The sequence below is a fragment of the Canis lupus genome, chromosome 1 (assembly GCF_011100685.1).
Source record: "Canis lupus familiaris isolate Mischka breed German Shepherd chromosome 1, alternate assembly UU_Cfam_GSD_1.0, whole genome shotgun sequence".
NCBI lineage: Eukaryota > Metazoa > Chordata > Mammalia > Carnivora > Canidae > Canis > Canis lupus.
Genome location: NC_049222.1, coordinates 108,338,319 through 108,363,508, shown reverse-complemented (window position 1 = coordinate 108,363,508; position 25,190 = coordinate 108,338,319). Strand labels below are relative to the sequence as shown.

Below are 25,190 nucleotides of genomic sequence, written 5' to 3'. Positions count from 1 at the left end.
AATCGCAGAGCGTCGAATGGGCGATTCCGGAATAAGTGGACGAACCACCACCCACGGAGAACAAGCGCTGCGTCAAGGGTGGAGGGGCGGCGACCACGTCGGGGGCCTCTCTGGCCCTTCCTAGTTCTCGATAGTCTTCCGGAAGAAAGGGAATTGGCAGCGAGAGAGATGTGCGGCGCTAGGAGGTCGCGTCGCACGGTGACGCTCTGGCCCGACGCCGACGGCCTCTCTGTGGCTCCTTGGAGGACCCGGCGGGCCGAGTATTGGAGGTGAGGAGGCGGAGCTGGCGGGGCCTGTCAGGACCTCGGGAAACCACTAACCCCACGCTTCAGGCGTTTCCTTATCGGGCTCACCTCTCTTATCTCGCGCGGTGCTTCCCAGGCGCCGCCGTAGCTCGGGAAGTCCTACTTGAGATCTAACCCGAGATCTTCTTGCTGCAGCCCAGTCTATAGCATCCTGTATTTCCAATTTTTATATTCCTCTCCTCCCCTTGCCCATTTTCTGAGCCCCGCCTCAGCCTCTACCCCTTGGGGGCCGCTTTTCCCTGCAGGAGATTCGAGTGGCCCCGCGGGCTCCATGTGAGGGCTTTACACGGTACTGGAATGCGGAGGAGGCACACCGAAGCCCCAGCCTTGGGGTATGGGGGTGGAGAGGGAATGGGTAAAAGCCTCCTGAAAGAGAAGGGAAGACTTGGGGGATAAAGATTCAGAGGGAAGGAGGACTGGAGGCCCAGAGCGGGAGTGGACAGAGACGCGAGGGATGCCCCCCCAACCCCCGCCGGCGATGGAGACCCAGGGCATGACAGGGAGACCTAGAAAGAGAGGGAACCTGGAGATTCGGGTGATACGCTCTGACATAGAAAGATGGTGAGATGGGGGTCTTGTCAGCTGTATCCAGATCCCAAATCCGGCCATGCTAATTACTAACAAGAGCGTGACCTTGGGCAAGTCATTTAATCTCTGTGTGCCTTACTTTCCTTATCTGCCAAAAGGGGATAACAGGCTTGACACTTGTTTTCCAGCATTACATAAGTTAGTAAGGGTGCTTTGAACAATGCTTTGCACATAAAGTGCTCAAAACAAGGTAGCCTCCGCTCCTGTTGTTTTAGCCCTTCTTGGGTAGGACCAGATGGACTGGCCAGGGCAGTGACGAAGCTGACCTGTCCCCTCTTTTCTCCTTCCTCAGAGAAGCCCTGCCCCTTTGGCTTCCAGCACATCCAGCCGGGTCTGCAGCCTTCCCCTGATGCTGCTACTTACTCACCTGTCCTCCACAGAGCCAAAGGCTGGGCCGGACTGTGAGGCCTGACTCCTTGCCCATACGGCCCTCCCACGGCTTCCCGCCCAGGACCAGTGTCCTGCTCATGCCGGAGCACAGCAGAGGACCAGCAGATGAATGGACGCCTTGAAGCAGAGGAGCAGCGGAATCAGGTAAGGGTCCATCGAAAGCTAAGATCACTGCACCACGGGACACAGTTTCCTCCTCCTCTCTTCCCTTGCCTTGGTGACTTGGTCTCTGTCTCTGAATCCCAGCCTCTTTGCCCGCCTTTCTTTCTCCCAAATGTAAGGTGTGCATTTCCCTGTTTTCTCCCGTCTTCCTGGGTTTCTGTCCCCACTCCCACCCCCTGCTCTGGGTCTTTCTTTGGCATGTATTATTCGGTGCTGTTGCTACTCGGGGTCAAACACAAGGTACATTGTTTGACGATCAAAGAACTTCCACCAGTCATCCCTTTCTAGCAAATACTGTCCCTGTCTCCTCCTGAATGTATCTCTCTATGGTTCTGTTTCTTGCTCTCCAGATATTATTCTTGCCTTGCTTTCTTTGCACTTTACCATGTCTTTGCCTCTCTCTGTCTCTCTCTGCCCACATTTTTGCATTCTCTTGGGCTCACTTCCTCTTAGCCTCTGCTCCTCCAGCATTGTCTTCCTCCCCTACCCCTGCCTTGAAGTCCCTCTCAGATACCGTTTCTCCCCATCTTGCTCCTTGTTTCTGTTTTGCCATGTTACTGGGTCATTCACTGGGCAGATGTCCATGTCATGCTGCCTCCACTCTGGGTTGAGTCCAAGGTAAATAGTTGGTGAATTAATGAGCCTCTCCTCCCCAGTTTCCCTGTCAGAAATATCTGTCCCTGTGTCTGTGTCCATCATTTTCTGGGTTTTCTTGAATCCTTAACCTTGCATATTCTCAATTCTATTGTCTTTGTGTCTTTGCATACGTATCTCTGTTTTTCTCAGGGCTTTCTGTAAGTATCCAAAAAACAGGCAGCACTCTCTCTAAGTCTCTTACTGCCTCTGATTCTGCTTTTCTGGGTCTCTTTTACTAACTCCCTTTGCATAGCTCTGGTCCTTGGTTACCTGTGTTAGGGTCAGTATCTGCAGGTGATGATCTCCTCCCTCCTGCTTCTTCTCTTTCAAAAACTCAATGGATCGGGCCCACCTACCGCCTGCCCTCCACAAAGATGGCGTCAGCGGCGCTGGCTTGTGGGGTCGTGACGCCGCCTCTGCTGCGCGTGTGCCCTCACTTACTATGGCAGCTGATCTCGCGAAGCGCGATGCCCCGCCCAGTTCTCAAGCTCTCCCTCGGCTGGCCCCTGAGCCACGCTCGCGAGCTGCTGGCCCCGCCCCCCGCGCGCCCTCACTGGCGCGGCTCAGGCCGGCCGCGCAGCCATTGGCTGAGCGGACTCACACCCTCCCCCCCCCGGGTCTGATGGGGGCGGTTGGTGCTGACTTGAGGGGCCGCCTGGAGGAGGACTTGGCGTGTGAGGAGGGTGCGGGGGTAGGGTCAGGGACCCGAGTCTGGGGGACCGCGGGACCAAGAGGAACGGAGACGCAGGCCGGGACTGGGGTACCAGGGGTGTGGGATGGAGATGGAGAACCAGAACCGGGACTGAGGGATCCAGGAATGGAAACCCAGGTCTGGGACTGGGTTCTGGAAATGGGATGGGGATGGAGGACCGGGACCGGAGGAACCGGAGACAGAGACTCAGGCCTATGGACTGGGAGCGGTGGGGAGGGGGATCTTTGAATGGCGAAGCAGGCCCAGTTCTGGGGGACCAGGCCAGAGACTTGCGGACCTAGGGGACAGAGCCTCAGGCCCAGGACTGGAGGAGATCTAGGACTCTATCTAAGCCTGATTGCAGCTCAGGGATGGGGGCGCTGCTCAGTGCAAGTTTAGGGGCGGGGCCCCGAGGGAGCTGCCCAGGGCAGGGGGCAGAGGTGACTCCTGAGGGTGAGTCCACAGATGGAGGTGCGTCTGGGGCAGCTCTAGTCCGGGGAAGGTGAGGGGCAGGACTGGCAGGCAGCTGGGTGGGCGGGGCGGTGGGGAACAAAGGTGAGCAGGGAGGAGGCAGAAGCTGGGCAGAGGGCAGGGGGATGGCCTCTGGGGAGGGGACCTCAGGCCCGGCTCCCATCCCCTCCCTGGAGAGCAGGCGGCCAGACGCCCAGGTCAGTGCTCCGGGTCCAGTGTCGGCCCCTCTCCCTCGCAGGCGCCTGCATGCGGCTCCTTTAGCTCTGTGACTCCTTAGTTCCTTTCATCCTATCCCTTTCTTGGTCTCTCCAGCTGTCTACACCTCCTCCCTCCTGCCCCTCCTCTCTGCTCAGTCCTTTGTCTTCCTGACCCTCAGAGGACCTTCTGGCGCCCCTAAACTCTGACTCTACTGAGTATCTCTCATCATCCTGGGTTTCATCTCATCAAAGCTGTTGTCTCCTTTTGGAGTTTTTCTGGCTCTTAGACTCCATCCTTCTCTTTCTTTGTGTCTGGGTGTCTCTCTGGTGTCACTTTCTCCGTCTGGAGATGACCTCCCACGTGTGTGTGTGTGTGTGTGTGTGTGTGTGTGTGTGTTGTGTTCTTGGTCTTTCCATATTTCCACCATCCAGATCTCTCTCCTCTGCCTCATTCTCCTCTGAAGCCCTAATTATCCAACACACTGTATATTTTACTAATTTCTCTTGTTTTTCTGTTCTCCCATGAGAATACAAACTCTACAAAGGCAGGGATTTTTTTGTCTTTTTTGTTCTCTGCTGTCTTTGCTGGGCCTGGTACTGTGATTGGCACGTAGAAGGTCCTGAGTGATTATTTGGGGAATAAATGAATGAACGTTTGCATGCCTGGCTGTCCACCCTCCAGGATGCTGGCCTTTCTATACAAAAGACTTATACCCTGTGTCCCCAGGATCTCCCCACACTCGTCTGAGCCTTCTGTCTCTGACACTCCCATCTCGCCTGTCACCACCCCTTGTTATCTCCTGTCCACTGGCCCTGCCCCTGCTTTTCTCTACCTGCCGCAGGGGTCCTGGACTCTGACTCCTGCCCTCCTCCCTCCCCACAGAGGCCAGACCAGGAGCTGACCTGGAGCTGGGGCCACAGGCCTAGAAGCGCCCTGGACAGGGCCGAGGCCATGGCCCCCCCACCGCCGCCACCATTGGCCGCCAGCACCCCGCTCCTGCATGGCGAGTTTGGCTCCTACCCAGCCCGCGGCTCCCGCTTCGCCCTCACTCTCACACCACAGGCCCTGCACATACAGCGGCTGCGTCCGAAGCCTGAAGCCCGGCCCCGGGGCGGCTTGGTCCTGTTGGCCGAGGTGTCTGGCTGCTGCACCCTTCGGAGCCGCAGCCTCTCAGACTCAGCAGCCTACTTCTGCATCTACACCTACCCGCAGGGCCGGCGCGGGGGCCGGCTTGGGGGCCGGCGCAGAGCCCCTCGCACCTTTCGGGCCGACGGGGCAGCCACCTACGAGGAGAACCGCGCTGAGGCCCAGCGCTGGGCCACTGCCCTCATGTGTCTGCTCCGTGGAGTGCCACTGCCTGGGGATGGGGGTGAGGCACTATGCAGCCACTCTGTCCTAGGGCCACCTTGGTGTCTCTGTGGATTTTCCTCTGTGGACATCTCTGTCTCTTCTCTACTGTGTGTTTGTCTGTGATGTGTCTCTCTTGGTCTGTACTGAAAGAGTGATATACACACAGGGACGGGCTACAGAAGGAAGAAAAACCACAGGCAGAGAAAAATGATTTGTGTCTGCTGCTCTCATAGATTTTTGTCTGTGTCCCCTCCCCCTTCCATGGGCCCTGACCACAGATGAGTCAGAGGCTCCCTGTCTGGTGAGAGCAGCAGACAGACATGATTAGTCACCACCCAGAGTGACAGGCACTCAGAGGTCCCCTAGGGCATCCCAGGATCCCAGAGGTGGCACCTAATCCAGCTTCTTGGCTGGGGGGTGGGGGGCGGTGGGCAGAGAAGGCTTTGGGGGCAGAGGCTCCCCCACTCAGGCTCCTCAGTTGTCACAGGAAGGTAAAGGTTCAAGGGTCCCCATCTGGTGAGCCTCCCTTGGTCTTTCAGGATCCTGCTGGCTGGCTGGGGGCCCTAAGGGATAGTGATAATGAGGGAGCCTTGCACAGTGGAGTAACCTGATCCTGAATTCCAGGTGTTTGAGAATAAAGTGGAAACCACAGCCCTCCTTCCTCCTCCCACACGGGGGTCCAAAGGGCATTGGGATTAGACACCCAAGCCCTGCCTTGGTCTCTGGCCCCTGGGAGGGAGGGGCGGGGCTGCACACCTGAGCCCCAACACCTGAAGGCTGGGAGGAAAAAGAAACCCTGTGAATTCCCAGCAGGCCCCAGTGCCAGCCCCCCACCAGCTCCATTAGGGGCTGTTTGCAGTTGCTGCTCTGAGGTGAGGAACCTGGGTCGGTGGCCTCTATACTCCTTGCCCTCTCTTTGCAGAAATAACCCCTGAGCTTCTGCCAAGGCCACCCCGATTGTTTCTACTGGTCAATCCCTTCGGGGGGCGGGGTCTGGCCTGGCAGTGGTGTAAGAACCACGTGCTGCCCATGATCTCTGAAGCCGGGCTGTCCTTCAACCTCATCCAGACAGGTAAGTTCCAGGTCAAGATGGAAGGAGGGGCTAGAGGGGTGGGGCAGTGAGGGGCTAGGACTCCTGAGTTCTGAGTCTTGGGGAGTGGTGGTGGAGCAGAGGGGAACAGCCTGGCTCACCTGCTGTTTCCCCACATTAGAACGGCAGAACCACGCCCGGGAGCTGGTTCAGGGACTGAACCTGAGTGAGTGGGACGGCATCGTGACAGTCTCAGGAGACGGGCTGCTGTTTGAGGTAGGGCAGGGGCAACCTGCCTATCCTGGGGGACTCTGGAGGCTGGCACTGGGACCAGGACCCAGGTGGCTGGTGTCCCGCCCTGCAGGTGCTGAACGGGCTCCTAGGCCGCCCTGATTGGGAAGAAGCTGTGAAGACACCTGTGGGCATTCTCCCCTGTGGCTCAGGCAATGCCCTGGCTGGAGCTGTGAACCAGCATGGGGGGTAGGTGGGGGTCCCTTCTTGGGGAGCCTTGTACTGTAAGGGGAAGGGTGAGCCCTCCTGCTACGTGGCACTTCTGTCCCCACATGTCCCCCAGGCAGTCCGCAGTCCTCCATCCCAGTCCAGTGGATCTGTCTTGACTGGATGCTCCCACACCGCACCCGCACCCCCCCCCCCCGTTTTGCCTATCCGTTTCCAGCTATATCCCTAGTACCTAGAACTGTGCCTGGCACACAGGTGGCAAAATGCTTATAGATGAAAGAACTGACAGGGAACCTGGCTTGGTAAGAAGGGTCCATTCGAAGGTGGCCAAATGGCTGTGGGTGGGCTCCAGGCTGTGGGTGGCCTGGTCCCCTTGCTGTCTGCAGCCCCACCTTTCCGTGTCTTCTACCACCTTGCACTGTGTCTCTCACGTGACCCCGTTTACTCTTTCCCACTGTGTCCATCCGTCTCTGGCTATGAAGGTTTGAACCTGCCCTGGGTGTCGACCTGCTGCTCAACTGCTCACTGCTCCTCTGCCGGGGTGGCAGCCGCCCGCTGGATCTGCTCTCTGTGACACTGGCCTCGGGTTCCCGCTGTTTCTCCTTCCTGTCCGTGGCCTGGGGCTTCGTGTCAGATGTGGACATCCAGAGCGAGCGCTTCAGGGCCCTGGGCAGTGCCCGCTTCACACTGGGCACGGTGCTGGGCCTTGCCAACCTGCACACATACCGCGGACGCCTCTCCTACCTCCCTGCCGCTGTGGAACCTGCCTCACCCACCCCTGCTCACGGCCTGCCCCGTGCCAAGTCAGAGCTGACTCTGGCCCCAGCCCCGGCCCCAGCCCCACCCGTGGCACACTCACCCCTGCATCGCTCGGTATCTGACCTGCCCCTGCCACTGCCCATGCCCCAGCCTGCCCTGACCTCCCCTGGCTCACCTGAGCCCCTGCCCATCCTGTCTCTCAACGGTGGGGGCCCAGAGTTGGCTGGGGACTGGGGTGGGGCTGGGGATGCCCCACTGTCCCCAGACCCACTGCTGCCCTCACCACCTAGTTCCCCTAAGGCAGCTTTATTGTCCCCCATCACCGAGGGGGTTCCAGAAATGCCAGCCTCCTCTGGGCTCCCACCTCCCACCCCTGATGCCCCGGAAGCGATCTCTACTGGGGGCCCACCTGACCACCTGCTCCCTCCTCTGGGCACCCCCCTCCCCCCAGGCTGGGTGACGCTGGAGGGGGACTTTGTGCTTATGTTGGCCATCTCACCCAGCCACCTGGGGGCTGATCTGGTGGCAGCTCCCCACGCGCGCTTTGACGACGGCCTGGTGCACCTGTGCTGGGTGCGGGGCGGCATCTCGCGAGCTGCGCTGCTGCGCCTTTTTCTGGCCATGGAGCGAGGGAGCCACTTCAACCTGGGCTGTCCGCAGCTGGGCTATGCCGCGGCCCGTGCCTTCCGCCTCGAGCCTCTCACGCCTCGGGGCGTGCTCACTGTGGACGGAGAGCAGGTGGAGTATGGGCCACTGCAGGCGCAGATGCATCCAGGCCTGGGTACACTGCTCACCGGGCCTCCGGGCTGCCCAGGTCGGGAGCCTTGAACCTCTCAAAGCTTGCAGCCCGCCGGGGGCGGGGCCTACATTCCAAGGAGGCGGAGCCTGACCTAGGGGCGGAGGCCTAGCTGCTAGGAGTTAGGACGAAGGCCCCACACACAGGGACCCGTCTCAGGATTGTGCCCGCTCCCAAGGGACCATAGATAATGTTGGTTAGAGTGTGGCCCGAATTCCTGGGGGTCGGGGTCATCCCGATCACCGACAAATGGGCTGGCCCCGAGGGTAGTGCCTGACCAATGAGGGCGGGACTCGGTCTAGACCCTCGCTTCTGGCTCGTGGGAGGCCAGGTCCGCTGAGGGCGGAGACTGCCTTACGCGCTGTCCGATGACGGGCCCTGGCATGTACGGGCTGGGGAAGCCTTAGTTAATTGGCCAGTCAGGACCCGGGTCTCGCCCTATCCACTCCGGTGCCTCCACTTAACTGGCCAATCAGCCCAGGAGGGGCAGGTTCCCCGGGGCCGACTCGGATTTGCACTAATGTCCCTTCACCTCCCCCCGCACCAGTGGGGGCGGGGAAACTCGTTTCTCTTGTCTTCTGTCTCTTGTGCGTCCCCTGACCCCAATCTTCAAAGCAATTGAAAAGGTCTATGCAATAAAGGCAGTCGCTTCATTCCTCTCAGACCGTCGCCCCTTCTGCATCTGGCAGCCCGTGGGAGGGGATCCAATTCTGGCCGCTTCCAGTGGCTCCTGCCTTTTATGGACCAAAGCCCAGACCTGCCCACAGACCGCGGCCAGCGTGACCCAATGGCCTTGAACTGGGGCCAGGGAGCTGCCTCCTCCCCCACAACAGCTGGCTCTGGGGTTCTCAAGATTTATTCAGGACGCATTAACGGAGGCGGTGGGAGGATGGGGTCCCCGAAGTGGCAGGGGCACACACACAGGACCCTCCCCGCCCCCGCGAGGGAGGGGGGAGGCTCGCTTTTTCTTAAAAATATAAATGTATTTATCTGCATCATCACGTTCCTGGGGCACTCAGCTGGCCGGCCCGTGGGCCACAGGGTGGGGAGGGAAGAGGGCGTCAGGGCACAAGTCTGAGCGAGGCTGCCTGGCAGGGATGGGGGACGGCCTCACAGGGATCCGTGCTGGGCCTGGTAGCGGGACAGCACGGCGCGGTAGTGGGACAGCTCTTGGCGCACAGCCACCACTTCCTGCCTCAGCAGGGCGTTCTCCTTCTCCAGGAAGGCCGCCCGTACCGAGATCTGGTTCTCCTTGAGCCGCCGGGCATCTCGGGACCTCTTGGCTGCCTCGTTATTCTTGTACCGTCGGCTCCAATACTTCTCGTCCTGAGGGTAGGGTTTGAGAAAGCACTAAGGACCAGAAGGACCAGGAGAAGCAGCTTTCCTTGTGCCTTCAAGGACCAGGCAGCATCGAAGAGACCCCCCACCCCACCCCGGGTGTGCTTCTTGCCCAGCACTGGGTACCAAAAGATACCAGGTCTTTCCTAGGATGGGTACCCAAGGGTATGGTTGCCAAGGAGAGCAGGCCCCTGGCAACAACTAAGGTGAGAGATAGTTCTCCCCACTTCAAGCAACTGGGCTTCAAGTCTCCACTGTGCAAACAAACCCTGGCTTGACAAGGACCTACAGTTAGCTCCTGGTTGCTAAGGATGCTTGTTCCCTAGCAACAGGGCCTGCAGGGTCTGAGGGCTTTTCCCAGGAAAAAAAGCACCACTCTTTGCACCACCTTCTCAGATCCTGGTTGCTAAGGAAAGCTTAGGATCCCTAGCAATGGGGTTTAGGGTCCCACAAATCCAGGGCTGGGGCCCTTTGACCTGGTTGTCAAGGTAACTCCATCCTTCTTCAGCAAACAAAAGTAAGGTCTAAGTGGTCCCAATAACTGCAGCCAGTCTCTGACCCTCTGGCCTTGAATAGAGGCCAAACAGCTGCCTTCTCCCCAACAGCCTGGGTTGCTAGAAGAGCTGTCCCTTAGTAAAAGGGCCTATCCTGAGACCTCCCTAGACCATTACCCTTAGGTTCCCCAGTTGTAGAATTTGGCTGTGGAGGAGGACCACTCCTTAGTAACAAGGACCACCCAGAGCTCCAACAGATGCTCTCCTCCCACCCCCATTTCACAAAAGCCTAGTTTTTGCTTACTAAGGTAAATCGAGTCCCGGCCCTGTGACAGGAGAAACCACTGGTCTAGACTGGGTTGACAAGCCAGTCCTCAGTGCTTCGGGTAGCTGTGTCTTACACAAGGGCATGGTGAAGTCTGGTGAGAGAACCCCTGGCACCCCTTACTAGGGGAGACCCCAGAGTTGGCAAAGGCAGGATGCCAGAAAGATGTGGTCACAGCTCCAAATCAGAATGTGGCTCTGGCTGCTAGAGAGAACTTGAGGCCTCTCACCAATGAGAAACAAGACCCAGAGGGGCTGGCAAAGTCTGCATCCTACATAGATGCAAGCACCAGGAAAGATGCCCCAAATCAGAGATCAAAAGATCAGCCCCAGGGATCCCTGGGTGGCGCAGCGGTTTGGCGCCTGCCTTTGGCCCAGGGCGCGATCCTGGGGACCCGGGATCGAGTCCCACGTCGGGCTCCCGGTGCATGGAGCCTGCTTCTCCCTCTGCCTGTGTCTCTGCCTCTCTCTCTCTCTCTCTCTCTGTAACTATCATAAATAAATAAAAATTTAAAAAAAATTAAAAAAAAAAAAAAAAGATCAGCCCCAGCCTGACAAGTGGCTCAAAAGAAACAGACCGATACCATGCTGCTAAGGGATGCTGTCCTTGGCAACAGGGCCTGGTCACAGCTCCAAGCCTATACTGGTGGGTCCAAGCAGGGCTGGCTGAGTCTGCATCCCCCAGTGATACCATCTTTGTAAATCTCAAGCCCAAACCTCGGCCCCCTCAAGCCCATGGCTATGGACATCCCATTCTTGGCTGTAGGTTAAGAGAACCTGAGAGCTAAAACCAAAGTGAGAAGCCCAGGCTTGTCTGTGAGGAAAGGGCCATCCCTGGCTAAGGGACCTATAAAGGCCACACCTTGATCCTACATCTGGCAATGCTTACCTTCTGCTCCTCTGGCACCTGGATCTTCCGGGCCTTCTTCATGATGGGCTGGGGCTTAAGTTCCTCCTCTGAGAAGCGATGTCTCCGAGGGTCAAAGGTCTCATGGCCAGGAATGCTTGACAGGGCTAAATCGGCCGGGTCTGGTTCAAATGTCATCAGCACCTCCACGGTGTCTGGGTCCACGGGGCTGGGTGTGTCCCGAGAGGTCAGGCCTTGGGGAAACAGAATGTGCCACCTGAATGTGGATTTATGGAGGGAGGGGGTGTTTCACAGAGGCTACCCCCTGCTCTTTTCTACCACAAGAAAGGCCCTTATGAAGCCTACCACAAAGCCCACCAGAGATCAACCTCTCTAATATAAAATACGCAGGTTCTGTAAGCTACAAAGGTGCTTAGAAATCAAGGAACCAATTCCATTTTTACAAATAGGGAAACAGGCCCAATTATAACTGACCTACCCTAAATAACACACGAGCCTGGTCTAAACCTCAGGCCTTCAGATTGGCAGTTACTTCTTTCTCATTATCTAGCCTGAATCCTGCTTACTGAATCCATGACCAAAGCCTAGACCCCAGGCTGTTCAGGAAAAAGAAATCCAGTGCACTGAAAAGATTTCAGGTGAGCCGTGTAAGAGCTCCTGGCCCTGAAGAGTTAGGGAAGAAAAGCAGAAACGACTGAGGCCTGGGGGAAGTTGGTTCAAGAGAAGGGACAGGGAGGGCCTGTGCCTTTAAGAGCGAGCAAGCCGGGGCCAGCTGAGGACACAGGTTCAGGGCCTGTCACGTGCGGGTGCCTGCTTTCCCGCCCCGCCCCCCCTGCCGCCACGGGCGCCCTCTAGTTCTCCAGGCCCCGCCCCCTCCGCGTGACCGCGCGTGCGCGAAGCGAGAAGCAAGGAGGAGGGAGGGGAGGACTCACGTGGCGCGGGAATGTGCGGCCTGGAAGGGAAGGGCCCTGCTTCTGGCCTAAGGCCGCGCCAGGGGCTGGTGTGTCCAGGAATTCCCCAACCTGCAGTCCGCCCGTGGAGACCCCCAAGTGCCCGAGGGCGCACACTTTTCCTTCTCCCTGGGGTCTCAGGTCAAACCTCAACCTCCAAAGATACAGGCCCTCCTGCTCTCTGGGGAACACGCTGAAACGGTCCCCTTGACCTTCTCCCTCGCCACTGGGATATACATGATTCTGTGATCCCAGGCCCCTCCTCTCCCAGGAACATAGGAGGCTCGCGGTCGTTGCCCCAACGGAAGACCCAGTTTGAAGATCCCCAACCTTCTAGATTCCATCTAGAGGACTCCGCGACCCCGGGTCCTAGCTCTTCTCCACTGGAGGACCCAGCAACTAGGGCTGCCAGTCTCTTAGATCCCAGTGAAATAAGTCTGTGCCCAGACCTTGCTTTCTTCCCTGTAGAGGGCCTAGGGGTTACAGTTCTTCCCCAGTCCACAGATTCCAGGCCCAGAATCTGGAGCGCAGTTCACTCCCCAGTAATCGAGTGTCCCCACCCTCTGTCTCCACGTTCCACAGAAAAGTCCACACTACCGCCCCACTGGGCAGACTTCCTGTAATTTGGGATCCCAAGGCCCCCATCTCCAATGGATCCAGGAGACCCAGTCCCTGACGCATTAGGAAGCAGAGAATCCAGACTCCTCTCCCAGCATCTCTTGCGCCTAGAAGCCCCAGAACTTGGGCGCACAACCCCAGCCCCACGCTCCCGGCCCCAAGTGCTGTACAGCCCCGCCCCTAAAGCCCAAGCCCCGCCCCACCAGGGCCCTGCCCCGCCCCCGCCGTCGCACCTGCGCGGTGGCCGCCCGCGGCCCCGAGGGCAGCCCGGGTGGGGGCGTGCCCCGGGGAGGAACGAGGGGAAGCTGAGCCGCAGGAACCGGGCCCCGGGGAGGGTGCGGGCGTGCGCACGGGCGAGGGCGCCGGTGATGGGCCCCCGGGCGGCGGCGGGCTGGGCGGGAGCCCGTGCTCCAGCAAGAACGCGTCCAGGTCCACGTACTCCACGTCGCCGAACGGCAGCGTCCGCTCCCACAGCAGCGGCGCCAACAGACCCGGGCCTGGCGGGGCCCCCGGGCGCCCCCGCGGGGACCCGCCGCCCACCGCCGCCCCAGCTGGGGCATCCGCCGGGCCCGCCGTCTCCAGGCCTGGCCCGGGGACCGTGGCTGTTGGCGGAGCCGCCTTGCGCTCCTTTTCCTTCAGGAGACCTGCGGGGTGGGAAGGAAGAGATGGAGAAGAGACCCCCGAGACAGAGAGACGCGAAGAAAGGGGAGATAGAGACCCACACGACGGAGATCCAGAGCAAGACGGACAGGCGGGGGAGAGGCAGAGATAAGAGTGGGAAGGCAAGGACCCCAAAAGAAGAGACAGAGACTCAAGAGAGGAAAAGAGACCCAGAGAGAAAGCACAGAAAGGGGCGCCACAGAGAGAGAGACGGGTACCGAGACTCAGAAAGAGTGGAGGATAGAGACCCAGACAAGGAGAGGACACAGACCAGGGAAGGGATAGAGACACAGAAGGGGGACGGAAGTTCAGACAGAGGTAGGTGGAGGGTTGGGCAGGTGAGACTTCTCTGTAGTCTAACCCCCTTGCTCACAGGAATCTCTTCTCCCCACCCCCACACTATGTAAGGGGCAGGAAGGGGCTCTATTCCTGGGGCACATTCCTCATCCCTAGACTCCATGTGACCCCAGGAGGCCCCGCCCAAGCCCGTGTCACTACCGTGTGAGCATCCGACACACCCCCTCCCTCCTCCCTGGACCCCAGGGGTCCAGACTCTCAGAATCCAGAGGAAGCGGGGGCTGGAGCCCAGACTCTTGTGTCCTCGGAAAAGAGGACTTTGGGGGGACTCCTTGGGTCTTCCTGGTGGACGGGCTTGAGCGCCTGTACTTTTGGATCCTGGGTGCTGAGGGACTTAGGGGCCTGAACACCTTTGTAATCGGGTAGATGACGGGTAAAGGATGGACTCTCCGCTCGTAGGAGGGAGCCACCAGTCCCCCACCCCCCTCAACACTTGAATCCCTATGGGAGTAGGGTGTCCGGGTTGGGATAGATGGGGGCTAGAACTCACAGCTGGCTGGCTCTTTGGGTTTGCTGGTCCCCTGCAGAAGGCTCCGCAGCCCAAGCAGCGCTCCCCCGCCAGGGGGGGCCCCGGCTGGGCCGCCCAGCAGCAGGGAAGCCGGGGCCCTGTCGCTCACCGGCCGCGCCATCACCGGGCACCTGCCCGCAGGCTCACGGGCTCATGGAGAGGCGAAGAGCTGGCTTGCCAGTCAGCGGCACACTCCTGTGGTTCGGGCGAGTGCCTACCCAGGGGCGGGCGAGCGGAGCTTGCAAGCCTCCAGTATCCAGAACACTGCAAATCCTAGGGGTGACGGGGATTTGCAGTCCTCGGTGCAGAAACGTGCAACTCAAGAGGGTCCCAGGAGATCATGCAGTCCGAGTGAGAGGCTTGATCAAAACCAGGCAGCCGGCTCTTTGCTACTCAGAGTTCAAGGGGACACCAGGCGCTCCTTCTACAAGGTGGGCGAGCCTGGCTCTTGCAAAATCTGCAGCTCTCTCAGCGGAAGGCGCTTTGCAATCTGCACCAAGAGGTGTGCGCGGAGGGCGGGGGAGGGGGCAAGAGGAGGCGGCCGCCTTGAGGCGTGGCCAACGCAAACTTCTTTCGCGGAAAAAAAAAAAAAAAAAAAAAAGCCAAACCAAAACACCCGACGCCACAGCGCGCACCCCTCCCCTCGGCCCCTGCCAGCCTCTTGGGCTAAGCACCCCAGCCGCGTGCCTCCCTCCGGCTGAAAGCGCGGGCCAATCGCGTCCTGACCCTTCGAGACGCACGGCCAATGGGACCCCCGGATCCTCCAGGGCTCGGGAGGGCGCGTGAGGGGCTCAGGGCGTGAAGTGGCCGTGCCTTTAGGTGAGAGGCGGGACCCTGACCTACATTTGCCCAATGGGAGACTGCACTGGGGGCGGGACCCTGACCCAGTTCGGGCCAATGAGGCAGGCGGGAGGGGGAAGCACATGGCTCCGCGCGTGCTGCCGGGCGGGGAGGGGAGTTGGGGGAGTGAAAAGAGGCGCCGCTTAAAGGAGCCGCCAACCGAAATGTCGGTTTTGGGAAACAGGAAGCCGAAACACCGAGCGGGGCGGTTTAGGAAGAGGGAGACTGGTTTCTAGAAGCAGGCTGCTGTTCTTCAGTACCCATGTTTCCCCGCCGCGCCTAGAATCAGACCACTAAGAAACAGGAAGTATTCTGTCCCTTTAATAGCTTTGTTTTGGGGGTAACTCCCCTCCCCGTGTGGGGAGACTTGGAGAGGACGGGCGCAATCCTCGACGGGGAGTCTCAGCGACCATGGGGGGCACCATCCACTGTAAGACAGACGACACCGGTAGCGGATCGTTAGTTTAGGGCTCCCTGCAGGGGGTTTGCAGGGAGGCGGGGGCTGGGCCGCGGTGGGCTCTACCACGGGGAGGCTGCGGAGGGGGAAGCCGGAAGGTACCAAGTCGAGAAGTTGGGGGAAACGGGTCAGGTTCTGGACCCGCGCTGGGTTTAACCAACAGGAGGCAGCAGGAGGGTTGAATGGGGACGTCCAGCTTCAGCATCACACGGAACTGCAGGAAGGTACTCATGGGGGTGGGGGTAGGGGTCAGGGCTAAACCCCGCAGAGAAGCTAGAGTGGTGGCCCAGAGATCGCAGGGTCGAACCGCACAGGCTAGGCAGTGGAGAGGGAAGGGGGTTGTACCACGTTGATTTTCAGGAAGGGGGTGTGTGTCGGGTTATGGAACAGCTTGAGATCGTACCACATGGAAACCGGGAAAGGATCCGGGCTGTACCACTTTGGAAAACCCTAGTAATGGAAAGCACGGCCCGTGGGGCGGGAGGAGCCAGGGATCTCGGGTTATATACCAAGTTGCAAGTTGCAAGCGGTGAAGAGGGACAAATCACGGACCAGCTACGGTCTGTGGCGGGGAGGTGGACCGTACCATGTTGACACAAACGTAGAAGGGAGAGCGAGTGCGAGATCAGGAGGCTGGACCTTACAGAAACGGCAAAGGGGTGGGCAGGACTGTATCATATTGAGAAAAGAAGGGGAGACACAGAGGCGGGTTAGACCAAGACGTGCGGGGGGGGGTGGTGGTGGTGGTGGAGACCCGAGCATACCATGCAGGCGGTAGTTGGGGCCTCGGCAGCGCCTCTCGGGGTGCCGGGGGTCCCTGTTGCCCCTCAGTGCCCTGTGGGCCAAGGGCTGCAGGGGCCGGCCGTTACCGCTGAGGCTCTGGAAGATCTGGGACGGAGGATTCTGGCTCAGGAGTCTCAGGGAGTGCATCTGCCGCGGAAGGGAGTGGGAAACTGAGAGTGAATCACGAAGAGTCCTAGCGAATCGTCAGAGAGGCGGCCCCGCCCCTGGAGCGGGTAGGCGGGGTCTTACTTGGCCCCAGCCCACCCCCAAAGGTTGTGTGAGCCTCCTAGCAGTCAGATCTGCAAGGAGGAAGGAGGGTAGGTAGGGCCTAGAGGGGAATGCCCAGGCCAGGGAATGGGTTAGCCGGCCTGGAGGGGGCAGACAGCGGGTCACCTGGAGGGAGGTGATATTGAGGGCCCGGTCAATGAGGATCCAGGTGACAGTCTCTGAGCAGGGCGGGGTGCTGAGTGACCCCTGATAAGTGATGAAGCCAAAGGATTCGGGGAACAGGAGCTCCAGGCTCAGGTCTTGAAGAAAGTAGGCATCATCTGCGGGAATAATGGGCTAGAGTGAATAGCAAGACCCCTCCTGACCTCCTCTCCTCTGCACACACTGCTCCTCCTACCCTCCCACCCCCACCACCCCACCCCACCCCCAACAGCCCAATGCACCAGGGACTTACTCTTGTAGGAGATGCGGGTGATGGTGTCACGGTTAAGGAGGCGGCTGAGGAAGGGGTTTGAGCTGCCAGCCACCTGTGTGGCGGTACAAGGTGAGGAGGTAGGAATCCAGAAGTCCAGGACCCCAATCCCTTCCTCCCCCAGGACCTCCCCCAGACCCAATTCCAGGCACTCAGCCACTTGCTCCCTCCCAATCTTGCCTGGGCTCACATTGACAAAGAGGCTGAGAATGGCCAGGCCATTGGGGCCCCGGGAGGCAGCGCTGAGGTTCCCATAGAGTTCTTGGTTGAAGTGGATGAGCTGCACCTGGAAGGGGAGCACAGAGTGGGGTCCCCCAGCAGAAAGGGAGGAGAGAAGGGGTGCAGCTCTGGGACCTTGGGGTCCCAAGTCAGATTAAAGATTAGTGCTTGGGGGGCAGTTCTGTGAAGGAGGAGGGGGTGAGACATGAAGAGAAAGGTGAGGTGGGAGGAATTGGATCAACTCAGGGTGAGGTCAAGGGTCAGAGGCCAGTGGCCACCACCTCAGCAGAGAAGCCCTGGTGGTTGATCTGGTGTTCAGAGCCAGCTCCGTCACGTGCTCCAAATAGCAGTCGCAGTTCACTGAGTCGGTGGCTATAGAGGAGGGGACCCCCAGACACATTGACCACGGGCCGGGGCGCAGGCAGGAAGGAGACATGGCGGCCGGTGTTGTACAGTGTTCCCCGGAGCTGCAGGAGAGGAGGAAGCCGTCACAGGGACAAAGAGAGATCTTTTCCCTCCTGTGTCTCACTGGTACATTTCCTGCTTCCAACAATTATTTAATAATTCAGCATAATTTGAACACCAATGACTTTCCAGGCTCTGTTCTAGCCCATATAGGTGCTCAATATCGGTGAATTTATTCGACTAACAAATATTTATTGAGCTGCTACTGTGTGCCATGGATGCCAGGAAGAGAGCAATGAACAAGTAGACAAAAACCCCAGGCCTCATGATATTTGTGTCCTAATGGAGCAGAGGGCAGACAATAAATAATGAATCATATAAGAAACTGCTTAATTAATTACATCTTATGCTTATGCGGGGAAGAACTGAGAGCTCTGAGAAGGCATGATGGGAAACCCAGCCTTGATTGGGGTGTGGGTTGGTAGGGTGAGGAGAGGCCTTGGTGAGAAAGTGATGTTTGAGTGGAGACCTAAAGGATAAGTAGGAATTCGTTGCAAAGAGCAGGGAGAAGGGCATTCCAGGAAGAGGAAACAGCAAGTGCAAGGGCCCTGAGGTAGCCTGTTTCAGTAGTAGTGAAGGGGCCAGTGGAACCAGTACCTGGTGAGCAAAGGAGAGGTGATAGGAGCCAGATGGTCCACGGCCTTGTGGGCAATGATGGGATGTTTTGTATTTTTATTTAAATAATAGTATATATCTATATATCTCACACTTGGCACAGTGCCGGGCACGTGGTACTTGCTGTATAACTGTTTGCTAGTGTTACTTATCCTAATAGGTTTTTGAGCAGGAGAGTGGTGTGATCTGATTTGTGCTTTTAAACATCTCTCTGGCTGTGGGGTAGAGAGTGGATTGCAGTAGGCAGAGAACCAGGCCAGCTAGCAAGCTATGGCACCAGTCCAGATGCAAGGTGATGGTGGGGGCAGCAGAGAAGACACAAACTGAAAAGATCTAAATGATATTTAGCAGGGAGACTAAAAAGGGCCCAGACTAGCCATGGGAATGAGGGCAAGAACAGGTTGGGAATAGCTCCCTGGCTTTTGGTGGGGGCAGCTGAATGAAGAGTGGTCCCAGCTCTTAAAGGAAATGGTATTACAAAGTGGGCAAGAGCATGGATGCTAGGACCACACCGCCTGGGTTTGAATCCCAGTGCTGGCACTCTAGCTGTGTGACCTCAGACAAGTACCTCAATCTCTCTGTGCCACAGTTTCTGCATCCTTAAAATAAAGTGAATAATCGCATTCACCTCATAGGGTGGTTGGGAGAATTAGCAAGATTATCAAGATTATCAAGCTTTTAAAACTGCACCTGGCACGGGGAACAGTCTGTGTTACCATTGCTTTTGCCAACATGGGAAAAACGAGGGAGCCATGTTTGGGGGAGGGAAGAACAGGTGATCCCTTTTAGAGTCTAAGCAGCCTCCTTTCCACCCAGTGTGCACCCCTCTGTGCCCTAGGCGGGCCTGCCACCTCAACACCCCACCCCCACTCATGCCCACCCCTAGGGGATTCGGTGACCCCTCCCACCAGGCGCCTTACCTTCTCTCCCCCAGTGCTCAGTCTCAGTGGAGGCAGAAAGGGGTCGTAAAGGACCCTCTTCAGCTCCACATCCACGGGGCTCTGTCGCTTCCCCACAGCACACAGACTCCAGGCTGCATTCACTAGGCCCCAGAAGGGAGGCCCTGGAGGCAAGAGTAGGGCAGGGAGGAAAGGGAGTCAGAAACAGGGACTGGATCCCCAAACTGGGAACCCCTGAAAAGGCTGTGTTTTGGGGTCCCGGATCTCAGGAGAGGAAGGGCAGGGGATGGGGACTCCTGGGTCTGAGGGAGGAGGGGGCTGGGATCCAGAACCTTGGGCCGTAGAAGATCTTGGAGGAGTTTCCAAAGACCATCTAGCACCCTCCTTGCTCAAATCTGTCTTCAATTAAGTCATTGGGAAAAAGGAACTACAACTCCCAGCAGGCCTGAGGACAGCCAGCCTACACATCCACTGCCTGCCTGCGTCAGAGCCCATGGGAGTTGTAGTTCTTTCAGTCTCCCTTGTCCCACAGCTGGATAATGAATGTATTGGGAAGAGGAGTTGCAAGAGAGGGCTGGGCAAGGCTGGGGACCCGGCCACGGAACCTCTGGTTGCCAGCAGCAGCCAGTCCTACCTGCCTACTTCCCTGCAAACCCGCACTCACACTCTCTTGCTCCCCCACACTCCTTCCTTCCACTCACTCCCACTCACTACTTGAAATGCGCATAAATAATGTCCCATGGTGAGCCGCTGGGGTTCACAGGCTGGGCCCCACTCTGGAGGGAGGGAGGAAGAAAGGAAGGGGCTGGGACTCTTGGGTCTGAGGAAGGAGGCACCCGACAGCCCCGACTCCTGGGTCCCCACCCTGGCTGCACCTGGCACGAAGTTTCCCTGGAGATTATCCTTGTAGCTCCACCAGTCCTCGGGGTCAGGTGCAGGTCCAATGTGAGCTGGGGAGAGAGCAGCCTGAACCCCTCTCCTTGGCACCCCACCCCCACCGCTCCCTCAGGGGTTCCTGCCCCAACCACCCCCCCACCCCAGGCCTTACCTGCCGCCCCCAGTGCGGCCCAGAGTACCAGCGCTCGAGGGGCGCTCAGACGAGCGGCAGCCCCCATCCTGGGGAGGTCTGAGCGACTCCTTCCCAATGTCCTGGCCCCCCCGTCTCAGCTCCTCCTAACCCCCTCTGTGGGACCCTCTCCTTCCAGGACTTCCAGCCTGCCTCTCCTCCCTACAGGGAGTCCCGTTCCCCAAACACTGAAGCAGTGGGGACGGAGACCCCCCCAGATCTGCTCTCTGTGCCTTTCCTCCTTTCGCTCCTGGTTTCCCCAACCTTCCAATCTCCCTCTACCTCTGGATCTTCCTACTCCTCTCTCTGCCTCCTGCTTCTCCCCGGGGTTACCTCCTGGCTTCTAATCCACACCCCCTCTTCTCTCTCTTTTCTCCCAGCTCCCCTGAGCCACCTAACCCCATGTCTCCATCCTGCTTCTCTCTCCTCCTCTCGGTCTCCCTCGTCTCCAGCTTCTTTCTCGCCCAGTCTCCCCACCTCCTCCTCTTCTGCCTCTCCTGTTTCTCGTCTCTCTCTTCCTTCGTCCCTGCTCCCTCCTCCCCCTCCCTCTCTGATCTCTCTCTGGGTGTTATTTAATTTTTTTGTCGTTGTTGTTGGGGGGGCGGGTGATCTCACAGCAGCAAACACTCCTCGGACTGGGGTGTGTGTGTGTGTGTGTGTGTGTGTGTGTGTAGGGGGTGCCCAGGGGGCAGGATGGAGGGGTCGCTAGGAGCTGATCCCCAGCTTCCAGCTGTGCCGGGGCCAGGGGCGTGGGGGTGGGGATGGGGGTGGGAGGTGGCCCGGACACCTGGGGCCCGAAGCTGGCAGTTCCCATCCTCCGCAGAAGGGGGAAGGGGGGGCGCTTAAGGTGGAGCTGGGAGAGTCCTCCGAAGTCTCGGTGCTCGGGGCCGCGGGCGCCGGAGGATCCGGGGTCCCCCAGCTCGTGGGGACTCGGGTTGGAACCTGCACCGGGGCCTGCAGCCCCCGCCAAAGGCTCCAGTGGGCCTCGGCTGGGGGCTGCCTTAACCCGGCCGAGGGATCCCCCTGGGAGACCGGGGTGCGGTGCGCGCAGCTGACCAGGAGGGGGAGGCAGAGACCTGGAGAGGGACCGAGCCGGGAGGAGGAGCCGGGGAGGCCGAGGCGAGAGCCGGAGGTGAGGTCGGAGAACTGCAGAGGCTTAGCATGGAAAGGAAGCCTGAGACGGATACGGGGTGACATGGAGGGAGGGAGCCTGCTGGAGATGGGGGGTAGGGAAAGGGGGAGAAGGAGAGAGAGACAGAGACACACACACACAGAGATACAGGTAGAGTGAGAGAAATATATATACTGATGGAGGCGGAGAGAACTACAGAGACACACACTTAAGCCATAGCAGCAAAGACACCCACCCAGCTGGTCAGAGATGGAAGAACAAGCTGGCAGGCAAGGGGGTTGGGGGTGGGAGTGGAGAGAGACAGAAGCCCAAAAGAGATCCAAAGACAGAGAGAGACAGCAAATGCCAAAGAGAGACAGAGAAAGAGGCAGACACACACACACACACACACACACACACACACACACACGCCCACCTCTGAGTAGAGTTGCTCATGCAGAGAAAGAGAGATCACCAGAGAGGGGCAGATGGCAGAGACCCCAGACCCAGAGAGAGGGAGGGAGGCCCAGAAACAGACCAAGTGACATCAAGGCAGAGAGTAGAGTCAGGAAGACAGGCATTCAGATAGAGAATTGAGAACAGACATTCAGAGGCCCTAGAGATGGAGGGGACAGAGACACACAAAGAGAATCAGAAATGGAGAGATTGGGGATCCCTGGGTGGCTCAGCGGTTTAGCGCCTGCCTTTGGCCCAGGGCAAGATCCTGGAGTCCCTGGATCGAGTCCTGCATCGAGCTCTTGGCATGGAGCCTGCTTCTCCCTCTGCCTGTGTCTCTGCCTCTCTCTCTCTCTCTCTCTCTCTCTCTGTGTGTGTGTCTATCATGAATAAATAAATAAAATCTTAAAAAAAAAAAAAAAGAAATGGAGACAGAAAACACAAGAAAGGTAATTTGTTACTTAGCCATTGCCGCATAGCAAATTACCCCCAAACTCAGTGGCTTTGAGAAACAAACAGGTGTCTAAGTATTTGGAGTTTGGGAGTGGCTTAGCTGGGGTGTTCGGCTTGGGGCCTCTCATGAGGGTCCAGTTGGGCCCTAGGCCAGGGTGCAGTCATCTGAAGGTTCAGCTGGGGGTGGGCAGTCACTTCTGAGCTGACCTACGTGATGGTCACTAGGAAGCCTCAGCTCCTCACCACTGTGCCTCTCTTGAGGGCTATAGGGGCACTGGTGTGACCTCACAGTATGGCTGCTGACTTCCCCAGAGTGACTGGTTAGAGAGAGAGAGAGAGAGAGGGAGAGGGAGGGATCCCTGGGTGGAGCAACGGTTTGGCGCCTGCCTTTGGCCCAGGGCACGATCCTGGAGACCCGGGATCGAGTCCCACATCGGGCTCCTGGTGCATGGAGCCTGCTTCTCCCTCTGCCTATGTCTCTGCCTCTCTCTCTCTCTCTCTCTCTCTCTCTGTGACTATCATAAATAAATAAAAATTAAAAAAAAGAGAGAGAGAAATGTCTTGTATGACCTAATCTCCAGTCACACACTGTTACTTCTGTTTTATTCTCTTCCTCAGAAGTGAGTCACTAAGTATAGCTCACAGTCAAAGGGAAAGCCATTAGGCTCCTCCTCTTGAAGAGAAGAGTTATCAGAGAATTTGTGGGCTTGTTTTAAAACCATCACAGGTGGGGAGGGGGCCTGGGGGGCGCAGTCGGTCGAGCACCCTACTCTTGGTTTCTGCTAGGGTCATGATCTCAGGGTCTTGGGATCAAGCCCCCCATCGAGCCCCGTATTGGGGTCCATGCTCAATGGAAAGTCATCTTGGGATTCTCTCTCTATTTCTCCCTCGCCCATGCCCCCTTCCCTCACCATGCTCTCTCTCTCTCAAATAAATAAATAAATATGAAAAAAATCAAGATTTTACCTTTTCTAAAAGATTTTATTTATTTATTCATGAGAGACACACAGAGAGAGGCAGAGACATAGGCAGAGAGAGAAGCAGGCTCCCTGCAGAAAGCCTGATGCAGACCTGATCCCAGGACTTTGGGATCACAACCTGGGCTGAAGGCAGACGCTCAACAACTGAGCCACCCAGGTGCCCCTCAAGATTTTACTTTTTAAAAAAAATCACAGTTGGGGGAGAAGAGGGAGACAGAACAATGGGGAGAGATGAGCCCTTACAGACCCATGATGCTTACAGGTCAGTGGGACACTTATTCAGAAATGCAGTAACATTTGGAGAGGGAGGCACCATGGAAACAGGAAAAAGAGGCCAGACAAAGAAAACAGCAGCAATAACATCATTATGATCATTATTAATTACAGTAATAAGAGCCGGCACGTAAACCACCCAGTGTATACCAGGCAAAGTTGGAGCACTCTCTGTGAACTCACGCGTGTCATCTTCTGATGAGGGAGAGACTGTTATCCTGTTTTACAGATGAGGAAACCAAGTGTCAGAGGGCATAGCTGACCTGCCCAGAGTTCTACAGGAAGTGGTGGGGCAAGGGAGGAAAACAGAGCAAAGAGGGATGAGAGAAAACATGATGGAGGCATCTGTGAGGAGAAGCGGGGAGCATATTGAGGAAGAGTGGTGGAGGGACCCCGCTCCGGTGGAGAAATAAATCAGGAAGAAAGGGCACCGTGCTGATCAGTATTTCCTAGGTGCCAGGTGCTCTATAGGCTTTTGCTTCAACCATCAAAGTGGCCCCAGGAGGTGGTGGGGTTAGGATGAGCCCCATTATACAGATAGAACACTGAGGCTGGACAGAGATGGAAGTGACTCATCCAAACCCCCCAAAAAGGTGCCCAGAACCTGAGTAGGACCTAATCTAGGAAAAAAAAAAAAAAAAAAAAAGGTCTTTGCAGGTGTAGCTGCGGTATGACCATGAAATCGGATCATCCTGCACTCAGTATCTGGTTTGTCCAATGACAAGCGACCTTATGAGAGAAAGGCGGAGGGGGATTCGAGATGACAATGTGACGACAGAGGCAGAGAGAGACTGGCTGGCGTGATTCAGCCACAAGTCAAGGAACATCAGGAGCCACCAGAAGCTGCAAGATGCAGGGAAGGATCCTCTCCTGGAGTCTTCAGAGGGACTGAAGCCCTGCTGACACCTTGACTTGGGACTTCTGGCCTCCGGAACTGAGAAAGACCTGGAACTTTTTATTTTTTTTTTAACATTTTTTTAATTTTTATTTATTTATGATAGGCACACAGTGAGAGAGACAGAGAGGCAGAGACACAGGCAGAGGGAGAAGCAGGCTCCATGCACCGGGAGCCCGACGTGGGATTCGATCCCGGGTCTCCAGGATCGCGCCCTGGGCCAAAGGCAGGCGCCAAACCGCTGCGCCACCCAGGGATCCCGACCTGGAACTTTTTAGAGACTGGTGACAATGAAGGAGCCCGAGATACGAGTAGGGAGAGATTGACAAGACTGACCGGAATAGCAGGTTCCGCGCAGCCCCGGTGGCGCAGCGGTTTAGCGCCGCCTTCAGCCCAGGGCGTGATCCTGGAGACCATGGATCGAGTCCCACGTCGTCGGGCTCTCTGTATGATGCCTGCTTCTCCCTCTGCCTGTGTCTCTGCCTCTCTCTCTCTCTCTCTCTCTCTCTCTCTCTCTCTCTCTCTATCTCTCTGAATAAATAAAATAAAAAATCTTAAAAAAAAAAAAAAAAAAAAGGAATAGCAGGTTCTACCTACAAGTTGGCTCTCCTCCTCCAGGAATCCAGGAAGCCTTCTCTGACAACCCCATGCCCCCAGCCTGGGTCAATGCCTGCTGTGCACATTCCCCATGCCCTGTGCTATCTCCATTAGAGCCTAGATCCCATTCCCTAATGTCCCTGTGTCCCGTGTGTCCTCCCTCAAGGGCCCAGGCCTGACCCATCTCTGGGTCCCCAGCATCATTCCCCACAGGGCACAAGGAATCCTCAGGAGAGAAATCAAACACAATTGAATAAGATGAGGCTCCTGGTGTCTCTCCCCAGAGACTCTGGCCCTCTCCTGTATGCTTGGGAGACAACTGGATTTCCCACAAGGCCCAGCGAGGGCCTCACCTCCTCTGGAAAGTCTTCTCTGATCTAACAGGCGAGGCCCCATGCTGCGTCTATTATTACACATCACACCAGATGT

The 25,190-nt window shown here is 57.6% G+C and overlaps 3 protein-coding genes across 12 annotated transcripts; 1 reads left to right on the top strand and 2 right to left on the bottom strand.

Annotated features, from left to right (window-relative positions):
* The first annotated feature begins 2 nt into the window (after positions 1-2).
* SPHK2 (sphingosine kinase 2) lies at positions 3-8,497 on the top strand. 10 transcript variants are annotated; one of them, XM_038528353.1, is made up of 7 exons: positions 3-269; positions 1,274-1,427; positions 4,324-4,810; positions 5,714-5,863; positions 6,003-6,097; positions 6,186-6,301; positions 6,763-8,497. In XM_038528353.1, exons 2-7 carry the CDS (start codon positions 1,389-1,391, stop codon positions 7,865-7,867), a joined length of 1,992 nt encoding a protein of 663 aa, XP_038384281.1. In that variant the 5' UTR covers positions 3-269; positions 1,274-1,388; the 3' UTR covers positions 7,868-8,497. The 10 variants fall into 10 exon arrangements, with proteins under 10 accessions (XP_038384281.1, XP_038384278.1, XP_038384286.1 ...); XM_038528350.1 differs by having other exon boundaries at positions 1,186-1,427; XM_038528354.1 differs by lacking the exon at positions 3-269 and adding an exon at positions 276-594.
* A 176-nt stretch (positions 8,498-8,673) lies between these two features.
* DBP (D-box binding PAR bZIP transcription factor) lies at positions 8,674-14,790 on the bottom strand. Its single transcript, XM_038528360.1, has 4 exons — positions 13,935-14,790; positions 12,661-13,071; positions 10,881-11,092; positions 8,674-9,161 (listed from the first exon to the last, which is right to left on the bottom strand). Exons 1-4 carry the CDS (start codon positions 14,071-14,073, stop codon positions 8,946-8,948), a joined length of 978 nt encoding a protein of 325 aa, XP_038384288.1. The 5' UTR covers positions 14,074-14,790; the 3' UTR covers positions 8,674-8,945.
* Positions 14,791-15,090: 300 nt separating this feature from the next.
* Positions 15,091-20,715, bottom strand: CA11 (carbonic anhydrase 11). Its single transcript, XM_038528359.1, has 9 exons — positions 19,979-20,715; positions 19,806-19,880; positions 18,952-19,094; positions 17,233-17,418; positions 16,923-17,018; positions 16,715-16,787; positions 16,426-16,580; positions 16,014-16,179; positions 15,091-15,220 (listed from the first exon to the last, which is right to left on the bottom strand). The coding sequence occupies exons 1-9, from the start codon at positions 20,043-20,045 to the stop codon at positions 15,195-15,197; spliced, it is 987 nt and encodes a 328-aa protein (XP_038384287.1). The 5' UTR covers positions 20,046-20,715; the 3' UTR covers positions 15,091-15,194.
* Between the last annotated feature and the right edge of the window lie 4,475 nt (positions 20,716-25,190).